Genomic DNA, 12,094 nt, shown 5'->3' with positions numbered 1-12,094 from the left:
TTTTTATTTCAGTGATCAATTGATCAATTACAAATAACAGTTGTTCAGTTCAAAGCTTGCAATTTTTTTGGTTTTGGTTTTGTTTTTACAAAGCCAATTGACTGGAATGATTCAAGAGAATTCCAGGAGTTCTTTGTGCAGATAGCTGTAAAACCATACACAGTCAGAGCCTATTTTTAACTGTAAGAAATTGGACAGTGAAGAAGCATGGCCTGTTTGTCATGCATCCTACAATATTTTGGTCCTTAAAGTGAAAGAGTAGATATGTAAGTATAGCAATATACCTAATATTTTATACAAGTATTTATTTTCAAATTGTGGCTGCATTCAAAGTACAGGATTTTCTTGTCTGGGGGGCATTAAATAACTCCTTTCCCAGAGAATATTCTCCATTTCTGTGCTACCATCCCATTGAATTTTTATGACAAATACATTCTCTCTCCCAGGGTCCTACACCTGATTTTTCAACAATGGTTCCTTCAAAGCTTGCCGTGAGAGAAAAAACATCCCATTTTGTCACAATGACCTCATTTCACTCTACATCCCAGGAAAACTTCAAGTATGAAAACCAGAAATTTTTCTCATAACTCCGAGAGTTATTTAAAGAAATGGAAGCAAGTTTTTCAGAGAGAACCAATTAAAATACATTTTTCACAACTCTTCGAACAATTTTACAAGTCTAAGAACCTACCTAGTCCACTTTTTGTGCTGCGGATTGTTCGCAGTGATGAACAATCTTCTGGTTGTTTGAAATGAAACTTTTCTTCTTTCTCTTACCCGCATTGTCCATCTGAATGGGAACTGCATAGGGAATGCTAGATGTGCAGATGTGACATGGGGATAGGAACCTCTTCCCACTTTTTAATCATTATCTTAAGATCTTAAATCAACAGCTATATATTTTTACAGACAAAGTAGAAATCAAATTAATTATTTTTGGAAAATGAACTAACAATATTACTTTCCACAGTTAATTCTAGTTTTGTTATTTTAGAGATATCACCTTAAGTCCTTATAGAACTAGAAACTATTTGTTTTCCTAAAGGATCTTATTATTTCAATAGTACCAAGCTGTTATTTGCACCCGTGAACACTATCACTTTGAGAAAATTCCAGACTTGGGAATATATTAGAGTTTTTTTCTTGTATTTTTAGCCTTACTTGGTTTTGTGTGTGTGTTTTTATCAGAAGTTTTTACAACTGCTAAATTCCAATGAGGGAAGTATAGGCTGCATAGCCAAGAACACAGCACAAGTTCTCATGCACCATTTGTTAGAAAAAGAGATCGGGAAGGGAAAAAGAAAAAAAACGGGACCTAAAATGAATATGCTTAAAATTCAGATGTTGCTTAGAAACCTAATATTTCAACAATATTTTCTCAGAGCTTTGCAAAGAACCTCTAATTGTCTCTCTGGTAAAAAAAAACGTGATTTTTGTCTTGGAAGAATTACTGTAGTAAAGACTGACTAGAGAAGAACATGCAATATTTCTGTTTTTAAGACAAAAGACAATAGGAAATGGCAAGTTGTTGGTCTCAAGCAATATTTCATGGTCCGTATGGCTAGCCTTTCCTGTAGCTGTTTAAAATTGGCAATTTTGAACATATGTCAATTTTTCTTGTATGCATGTTCAATCTAATTAATATAGTATACATTGGAATGAATACAAAGGAAATGTTGTTTAAAATAGGATACAGACAGGACAAATGAAATTAGCTCATTTTTAGTTTAGACACTTCTGACACCTTTGTTGTCATGAAATTTGACATGACTTCTCTTAGCCAGAAGTAGGTAGGATATCCTGTAGTACATCTTGATTATTTCAAATCATCTTAGGTTTGTTCAAGACCATGAAATGGTAACTTCAGTTTTATTTAAAAATAAATAAATAAATAAAAATCTGTTACTTAAATAATTATTATATTTGTTTCCTAGCCTTGCCCAGATATGTTTTCCCTGTGACTGGCTCCTGAAAGTCTCTGTACAGAACCAGAGTTCTGCAGAGCTCTTTTCCATGTATCGTTTCCCAAAAGCTCTTGGGGGGGTTTTTTTTTTGGCTCCCAAAGGCCAACTACTTGTACGTAAGAATGTACTTCGTCTCTTTTTCACATCAAATATTTCTAATGCATGTCGTTTTTTTTTTGTAGTGCTGAATCCAAATGTATAAAGTATTTCTTGGTTCTCTGTTCTCATCTTAGATTTTTTGCTCTGTGCCCTTGTAGACTTCCCTGATAAATAAAAGCGATAGTGCTTTTATTTACTGCCTTAATTTCCTGCAGTAAACAAACATTGCATGTTCATAAATCATTCAGTGACAAAGGACACTGAGTATTGGACCAAAACTTATACATGTTTCTAAGCAACTACAGAGGTTACCTTCATTTTTCTCTGTCCATTTCAATTTCAGAGATTTGATCTCATTGTGCTTTCCCATCACTATGCCAAGGGAGTAATGACAGAGAAAAAAGAAGTCACTACTGTAGCAAAATTTCAATTATAAAATTCTTGAAATGAATTCAGTAAGTGTGTACCCTAAATGAAGACTATGCAGGTCATAAGAAGTTCCATCAATTTATTTTAATCATCCACTAAGTACATTGTGCACTAAAATAGGAGAGGGGTATGAAAAGCTGCACAAGTGTATTATGAACACACATGAACACTCTTCATAAATACCATACACCATATCTTCTAAACAATGTGGGTCAAAAAAGATTGAAATACATATTTATTATAAATTCATGAACAAATCTTATAAAAGGTGTCCTTGAATAAAATGGAATCCTAACTTTCCTAATAAAATTAATTGCACAGCAGAATTGCATTTTAATAGAACATCATCTATTCTGAATATAGGCAAATTGATAATGTTCATCTTTACAAATTGGAAAAGTGGTATTATTATGAGAAAAAAAAAAGGAATTAGGAGTAATAATATCCATTCAGTGTAGGAAGAAATAAAACATGTCAAAGAATTATTTACTTCATATTGCAGAGAGCTAAAATCTTGTGATTCAAAAAAATTCAGTCTGAGGTGCACAGAGTAAAAAATTGTTATATGAACAAGTAGACCTTTAAGAGGCATGCAGCACATATATGGTAGACCAATGAGCATATGTGATTATTGACAGGATAATAACAATTTAAGCATCCAATTAATTACAACATTGGATAGAATTTGTAGTTCTTGTCTAATGAGGAAATATAGCCTTTTCTTATTTTTAACGCATATTATTTGTTTTCTTTTCTTTTCACTTTTAATTAGCCTTAATAGGAAAACTTAGCTACTTTTAGTCAAGTTTGTCTTTTAAAGGTTTCAGGTCATTTGAACCAATAATACAAAACATACAGAAGGATCTGGACATATGAATTTATCTGAAGCTAGTTCCAGTGAGATATCTCATCTAAGCATAGTCAAAATTCAATGATGTTAAGCGTGTTTTCTTCCTGTGTAAATTATGCCGGTTAAAGCTAATCAGTACCATCCTAACTGAACAATTCCTCATGCTCCTTTTGCCTATATCCCAGATAGCACTTTGCAGAACTGAAGACATTGGCTAGTGACAGTAGGAATGACACAGCTGAGCAGCACCTTCATCATGTTTCTCAGCTGACCTGACCACAGTATCTGGATTTCTTTGTATAGAACTAGCTGATGACTTTCTCCTCTCTCGTGCTCTGCAAGCACATCCCACTTTAACACCTGCTGAAGCTAGCAGGGGGTGTGATGATGTGAAGGAATGCTGGAGCTGAAGTGTTTGGTCTGCTCAGTCTGTACATCAGTGATACCCTTTGGCAGTGGAAGAAATATTTACTTGATTTCCTGTCCACTTGTGGTAAGTGGCATGATTATATGAGCAACAAAAAGAATTCTTATTCGCTCTGTCAATACAGTAGGATACCCTTCCAGTTACATTGTTCAACAGTTTGCAGATGAAATTGCATAGTTTAATAGCCTAGGGACATGCTGAATTTTAACAGGCTTTCAGAAAATTCTTTTTAAATGAAGATGCACACTTGGCTGATCCACCTTTATAATTTATACATCCAGCTGCGAACCTCTCCTGCTCAGCTGTACAATTCACTCAGTGAGCTGAATACCATAACTTCTGAAATTTTGCATACTTTACTGATCAAGCTGCATATTTTATAACCAGAATTTCATATAAATTCACTTAGCTAATAAAATCATGTAGTAAACTGATCAAGATGGAACAATATTCCCAGGCATATGCCCCACACGAATTATCATATCTTGTTAAATCTCTCATATTGCTGTTGCAGATACTTTTTCCTGTTGCATACACAAACTGTATTGCTTAAGGCAGAATGCAGTTGTAGTTAGTGCTGTTCAGAATTCTCACTGCTGTATGTTAGAGCGTTTAAATTTAAGTGCTCAAACATTAGGTTTTTCCTGATGTCTCATGATAAAAATACAGCATGTGTAATATAATGAATATTTGTCTTAAGAATAACCCCATAATTATAAACCATTTGGCAGACATACTTGAAAAATCAGTGACAGCAACTTAATGTTAAGGCAAAGAATATTTCCACACATAAAATATAAAGATCGCTGGGTAACTGATTCATGGGTGAAATTCTGAGATCTGTCACTAATGGTTATATACAACATATTAACTATGACTGTTTTTTCTTAAAATAAAGCAATATAAGGGAATTGGTAGGAAAAAAAAGAGAAAATGTCTCAGTAAGCTCCAAAGGAATGTATATTTCTTTTTTTGTTTCATTGCTCTTTGAGTTGTAAAATTATTTCAAGATTTAGTCATAATTTACTTAATAATGATATACTTAAATAAGTACTGGCTATGATTACAAGCAATGAAAGTTTTCTTCCTGAATCTAGAAAGAGGCAATTGTTTCTGTGTGCACATGCTAGGGAAACTAGGATTAAATGTCCTTGACTGAGAAGTTTTCAGGTACTGAAGAAAATATATATAGCAGAATCCTTTTTCATCCGATGAACCTCTGATGACAGTCATGCTTGAAACTTTAATAAACATTGATTATAGCTGGGTGAGGAAAACAATAAAATGGCTCCTTTCAGCTAGGTGTATGCACAACCGATATGCTGAAATCTTGATGCAAAGCATGGCAAAATCACGGTATTTATTTAAAAAAAATATTTCTAAAATCTCATCTTCATAAAATAGAAAACCACACTGACAACATTTCAACACTTTTCTTTTCTGAAAGCAATTACTGTTTGGTTTGTGTTAGTTTCTACCACATCAAACTATTGTTCTATAATACTGTAATTAGAGTTACCTTTCAAATGTGATAGAAAGAGACGTGCAGATGGGACAGCAAACAAACAAAATCTTCCTAATATTCAGCATACAGAAAACTACCCCCCCCCCCCCCCCCCAAAAAAAAAAAAAAGTATTTGTTGTTATTAGCATTATTTTTTTTTAATCTATATATCACTTATGGCTGTGAAAGATATTCTAATAACTTGGTTTTGTATTTTCTAATTTGTTTGAGGTGGACTTTATATGCAGTAGAGATTGTGTATGTATTTATGTGTTTGTGCATGCGTACAGGTATATATGTGCCTGTGTGTATATATACACATAAATGTTCACACAGGCATGTGTGTGTGTGAATGTGTGTAATGGTGTATGGGATATTTGTTAGGCTGTTTTTAACTCAGTTTATGGTTATGGTGGGAGATGCTGTTATACCCATCTATCTCAACTTTTGGAACTCAAGACTTAGAACTGAGAGACAGTGGGCTTACACAGCTCATCCATAGTGACTGGTTACAGTCCTGGCTATTGCGCTGCTGTTGACAGATGGTGTATTGAAGGTTATTATGATGCTCAATCTGTAATGTATTCGTTAATAATACGCAAGTTTTCACACCGATGAGGAATCAACAACTAATGTTTTGTGTTTTAACAACAGAAAGGTATAGGACTTGCTTTACTTACAAAACCATTTCAGTCTACTATCTTTCTCCAACAGTGATCCATACGGTGGGTCACTAAAAAGGAAAACGTTTGTGAGTGGAAAAATGTGAGATACTAGAAACATGAATCTTCTCTTCTTGTTTCCTACCAAGAAGGTCCTTGTTAACTGGCCTATGAAAAGAATCCGAAGGATTAGTCAATTAGAAAGCATTCTTTTTATCATTAGTTGTTTTTTTGTTGTTGTTTTTTTTTTTGGGGGGGGGGGGACGGGGGGTTTAAAGCAAATTTTATTTCTGTATGTCTTAAATGTTTTTCCTCCCCTATTTTTAATAATTTCAGCAGTTTTTCTATATCCTGTGTATACGATATAGATTTTCTATATCCCTATATCCTATGTATTGTCCTATCCTATTGTATAGGATATTGTCCTATCCTATTGTATAGGATATAGATTTTCTATATCCTATGATATAGAATGATATGATATAGTCTTGGTGAAATAAGTTACCTGATAATATTTAGTATATACAGTTAGAGTGAATTACAGATTAGTAAAGGATTGTATATTTCATTAGTGTTATTTATGTGCTCTTCATTACACAGACTGAACTGCTGTTCCTTTTTTGACCTGCAACATCTTCTGCCCTCAGACTGGTCACCTGCAAGTCTCTGAAACCTTCACATTTTTCTAAATGTGACTAAGCTGGAAACTTTTTTATCTAGCTCACTAGTAAACTTACCAAATACAGGTTTTGCCAAGACCACACATTTAAGCTTTTGAAATGTTAAAAGCTTACTAAAGCTTTCTACTCTGTCATCTCACTCTTTTAACCTTTATCTAGAATTTAAGTTACCTGTTAGTATTTCATTTTATTTTATAAAAGGAGTAGATACTTTATCAAGATATTTTATCAATACTACCTGATTATTCCCTGTTCTGCAATGTTCATCCTGCTCTTAGCTGTTGTGTATAGTGGGGAAAAATATGAAAAAGCACCGCCACCATAAATCACTTCAATTGCATCAACTCCGAGGCTCACTTTAGTAGCTTAAACTTGACTAAAAACACCCTGAAGTACTGTGAAGTCTTTGGCAAAAACAGTCTCTTTAGAAGGTTTTGGGAGTGAGGCATCCATTTCCCCTCCAAGTAGTTTTCTTAATAACACGTTTCATTTTCATATTCACACCTGTTTGTAGATCAACTTTGTTAGAGGCAAGGGACTATCAGAATTTCTCAAGTGAAAAAACATAATGAATTTTCCTCCCCCTTGTCAATCTCTTACTTTTTAATTAACTCCAATCTAATGTCATTTGTACTGAAAGGATATTTATACAATTTCTTGATATTTAATTTGCATGATAGGGTATTTATTTTCAATGTTCTCTGCTGAATGAGATAATGTTTATCCAGCTGTGATTTACACTGCTATAGGATGAATTCAGACTTATTTCCCTTTTTTAGAAGAAAAACTGTCCAAGTAAAAAGCCTTGAAAAACATATCATGTAGAGACCTTTTTTTCTTTTTTTTTTTTTTCTTTTGCTCTTCTGAACACACAGGGCTTATTCTATCCTAGATTAATACTATCAACCATAATTTTAAAAAACACATATATAAAAGAAGTTGCTGAAATGTCATTAAGCTATAGTGGATATTACTGGTGAATTTGATGCCTTTTTTCACCAATACATCTGAATATGTCTGATGTGTAAAAATATTCTAACTTGACCTAGCTTCAAAAATTTTCCAGGGATTTATGCTAAAAAGGAACTATTGCAAGGGAAAATCTGCTAAAGTTTGAAATAAGCAAAATCACTGTTATGTTATAAAGAGTCTTGATGACTTTATTTTTTATTTTTTTAATTTTCACTCCATTTGATTAGATCAATTTTTATTACCAAGTATAAAATTTCCAATCTGAGCATTGCACATCAGAACTGTGTTCTAAAGATTGCAATTTTAAAGGAATGACCAAAAATTATCCATATTTTACTATATTTCACATTTTAATTTCTTCATCTATAGTATCATTAATCCCAGTCCTGAAGGACTTGAATTTAATTTCAGTAGAAATTTCAGCACTAGTAAGACTTAAGACTTATAATGAAGATTTAACTAAGACCTATAACTCTCTTTGGTTTGCAATCTACTGCGTAATACTTCCAGCTTTTTATTTATATTGTTCAAATCTTTTTTCCCTCATATTAAAAAACATTGGCAAAGAAAATGACATTCTGGCTGGAATAAAACAACAGTGATGAATCTGACAAGCCTTTCTATACCTTGAGAGTTCTCTGACTTCCCCATTCAATAAGCTCTATGAGTGATGTACGCAAGAGATGCAGCAGTTTAGACAAGAGAATAGTAATAGAGGAGTCCTCAAGTCTAATGCTCTTGTTCAGTTCTTGGTTACTTTTTCCTCACTTACATTAGAAAATTGTAATTACTAACCTGTTTTATGGGACCACTGTGGAATAAACTTCACTACTGATGAGATTTAAACATGAGGAAAAAGAGCTATCTAAGCATTAAATTACTAAACTTTTACAGCCATATAAGACTACGTAGAGATGATGGGAAAAAGGGTTTCACTTGGCTATGATAACTTTGTTTTGTTCTATTTCATCTACTAGGCTACAAACAAACAAACAACAACAACAAAACCCACTGTGAATGTTCTAAGAAAACAATATTTTAGGAAAAAATCTAAAGTAATTATCTGCAACATCTGTATTGACAGGTCGGAAAGACATGTTTGGGGAATCGCAATAATTCAACATCTCATTTGAAGACAGCTGAAACAGAGATAAGCTTTCAGGTATTCTGTTTCCAAGAAGTTCTTGTGTTTTTGTTAAAAGCTCTTGTAAAGCATACGGTTACTTGAAGTATATATGCACATTCTACTCCAATGCTTTTGAGATAGATCTGCTTACTCAGTTCACAGACTTTCACTCTGACAGATTTCCATTCTTTTGTTCAAAATGGCTCCTGGCTATTAACAATTTGCAAAATTATTTAATACTCAAAGAACTGGACTATCTTAGTAGTCAACTGACATTTCAATAATGTGATGTCCACAGCACTGGGAAGGGGAGGAGGTAGAGGTTATCAAAACAGTGCTACATCTGCAATTATGTCAAGATGTACTCAGAAATCTTACCAATGCAAAAGTCTCACGTGAGTTGTACTTCTGTGCTCTTCATTTGATAGACCAAGGGGGAGGAAAATAAATAAATAAATAAATAAATCTCAATATTATAGTGCAGCTAACAAAGAATATCATATTCTGTTGTGTTTGGTATATCAATTTAACAGAAATACAGCTTTGTGCAAAATTTTTATTGATTTTAAATGTACTGTTTTATTTGCTTATCTGTGTTCATTTTGTATGTGCAATGCTTACACTGATGCTATTTTCACCTTCAGCAGAAGTTGCACAGCCCTCCGTGGACTAAACCTGAAGATAAAAAATCATCTGAGAGAAATGAGAAAAAAAATGAAGAATCTGTTAGTACAAAAGAAAAAAAAAAATAAATGCTACTAATATACATGTAATAATGTTCATTACTTGCTTTCATGTTCATATTATTTTTAGTCCAGAGGCATGAATAGTACCAGGTTTATAAAGCATGCATTTTTCACTATTTTATGAATGTTTGTAAATTAGTCTAGAATAGACCAATTAGTACCTTTCAGCAATAATCCAAAATGGATATTTGAAGAAATGCTTTGTAATACAGTCCAGTTTTTGAACTATTATTCTACTTGATTAGTAATTGCATATTATAAATTAGTTTCTTTGTAAAAAGAAATTACCATTCTCAAGTATTTTCTCAGTCTGTTCTATTTCATGTACATTTATGGCAAGTTAGGTTGTAGATCAAGAATTAAAGGGTAGCTAACGTGAAAAAAAATCTGTGTAAACATAGATGAAGTACGATGCAGCTCGTAAGAGCAACTGTAAAAATGGGACAGTAGGGCTCCATGTATATTTAACTTTTCAGTAATACCATTGCAAATCTGCTAACTTAAACAATAAAAAGTGTTTGATTGTTTTTTTCCTTTCCTTTCTTTTTTTTTTTCTTTTCTTTTTTTTTTTTCCTCTAACTGCTATCACAATTAGTCCTATTTTGAGAACTGAACTGTTGGCAGAAATGAAGAGTTAAAGGGATGGAGATAGGAAGAGTCATGGCTTTTAGGATCCAAGCAAAAATTTTGCAGGTGGAACCGAGTACAACTTTCTTAGCTCGGGTACCCATCCTGGAACTTGAGTTCCATCCCTTATAGTTGGGCTGACCTCTGCAATATAAATATACTTTAAATGGTGAAAACACATTTTGACCACTGCAGGTGGCATTTTGATCACTACAGCAGAGATGAGCATTTTGGTTGGGGTGTGCTCTGTGACTTTTACGATTCTTCCACTTTCTCATGGGTCACATACTCTATTGCAGTGAGTTTGAAAGCAGAAAGGAAGGGAAAGGGAAGAAAAGCAAGGTAGAATGCCTTCTTTGTGCACGCATCACTGTCGATCTAATTTAGGAATTCATGTGCCTCGTATGATTGAGATGAAAATCTTTCAAGAACTAGTGCCTTAGGAACAACTCACTGTCTGACACAGTGCTTTTGTGCTTTCCTCTTGCATGAGGTGTTTTAAAAAGCTGTAACTCGTAAACTCCCAGCTCCCTCTTACAGCACACAGCAGTGAATTACAACTGTTACTAGACTGAAAGCAATTTGCTTACATTAGTTTGCTTTTCCTTGCTTTTGAATTAGTTTAAAAGGTAAATAGACAACGTTTCATTCAATTCAGTGGTATTCTCCGTCCTGGTTTTAGCTGTTAGGATTTTATCTATCTTTCAACAGTCTCATCCAATAGCTGTCCGTTCCTCCCCGGTGTGAAACGCATTTCATTCTGACATTTTGCATGTGTTTCTCTACTCAGAAGTGGATATTTCAGAGTGGTAGGTTTTTCTGCCTGGAGAAGTCTCAACACTTTTGAAAAGAAAAGAAACTCGTGACCTGATTAAATAATGGCAAAGTCACACTATTATCAAAGAAAAGATCATCCATGTAAAGTGTCGAAGAAGTGAAATCCTGGCCACAAAGATAATCAGAACAGAGATGCTTGTTTTCACAGTTGATCGTGACCAGCATCATCAAATCCCACCTTTTTAGATTAATCCACGTAGTGATTCAGAATTAAGAAAAATAATGAAGGATAAATAGATTTTCTTATATGTGTATGGTATATCTGGTAAATTTCCTTTGTATTGTTTAAGTAGTGCTATTCCGAAGACTCTAGTCTTGCACTGAGCGGGTGGAACACATCTAAAGTGAAGTCTGTCCTTCATCGTTATATGCATATATAGAGAGAGAACTACAATGCAAAAAGATAAACATCTCAGTTGGAGAGGAAACTTCTGTTCAGTTTACAGATGGGGAAAAAAGGTTTCAAAAATACATCAGAATGTATGAGAATATCTGTGGAGAAAGGAGATTTGGAAAAATCTTTGAAAAGGGGAAAAAAAAACACAAATCACAATAAAGCTTCCTTGTATTAACATTACTTGTAACCAGAAAAAATTGTTTATGTTTTCCCTCAGTAGATCAATAACCATTCTTTCATTCCAGCCATGAGTATGAGTAGTTTCACATCCCAGCACTGGGATGAAAATAAACAGACCTTGCTGTTTCCTCTGATTTGTGGCTACTCAATGTTACTGAAAACATGGTCATAAAGGAACTTGAGTTTATACAATATAAGTCACAGTCCTGCTTACTTGGTCTCTCTAGAATACTCTAAAACTCTTTTTATGATCAGATTCGCGGAGAACCATGTGGCTGAGTCTACTTCCCTACAAGGACCCAACAAACCACAGAGTAGCACATCTTAAAATGTTTCGTAACGCCATGCAGTTGCTTGGCAACCAGGTCATGGACCATATCTTTCTCTTTGCAAATAAGGATTACGTATAAGAGTTTTCTATTAGATATTCCCAAGTCTAACAGTTAAAAGCAGTTTCCAGCATCAGAGCAGGCCATTTTAAAACTTCTATTTCAATTTTGCTTTTGCATAATAGACTTCACCTTTGAATTCATTTCTCTTCCTATCAGTCTGTATGTATTTGTAAACATATACGTGCATATACTTATTTACATA

The 12,094-nt window shown here is 33.8% G+C and overlaps 1 protein-coding gene across 1 annotated transcript in view; it reads left to right on the top strand.

The window, feature by feature from the left end:
* Positions 1-9,885, top strand: part of LUZP2 (leucine zipper protein 2) — a 191,372-nt gene extending 181,487 nt beyond the window's left edge. The window contains exons 11-12 of the mRNA XM_035550448.2: positions 8,672-8,749; positions 9,358-9,885. Coding sequence (XP_035406341.1) covers positions 8,672-8,749; positions 9,358-9,465 — 186 coding nt within the window. The 3' untranslated portion in view covers positions 9,466-9,885. The remainder of the gene's footprint in view (positions 1-8,671; positions 8,750-9,357) is intronic.
* The last annotated feature ends 2,209 nt before the right edge of the window (positions 9,886-12,094 follow it).

This window comes from Cygnus atratus, chromosome 5 (genome assembly GCF_013377495.2).
Source record: "Cygnus atratus isolate AKBS03 ecotype Queensland, Australia chromosome 5, CAtr_DNAZoo_HiC_assembly, whole genome shotgun sequence".
In the NCBI taxonomy this organism is placed as follows: Eukaryota; Metazoa; Chordata; class Aves; order Anseriformes; family Anatidae; genus Cygnus; species Cygnus atratus.
Note: the sequence above shows the minus strand (reverse complement) of the source record. Positions and strands in the feature narration are given on the sequence as shown.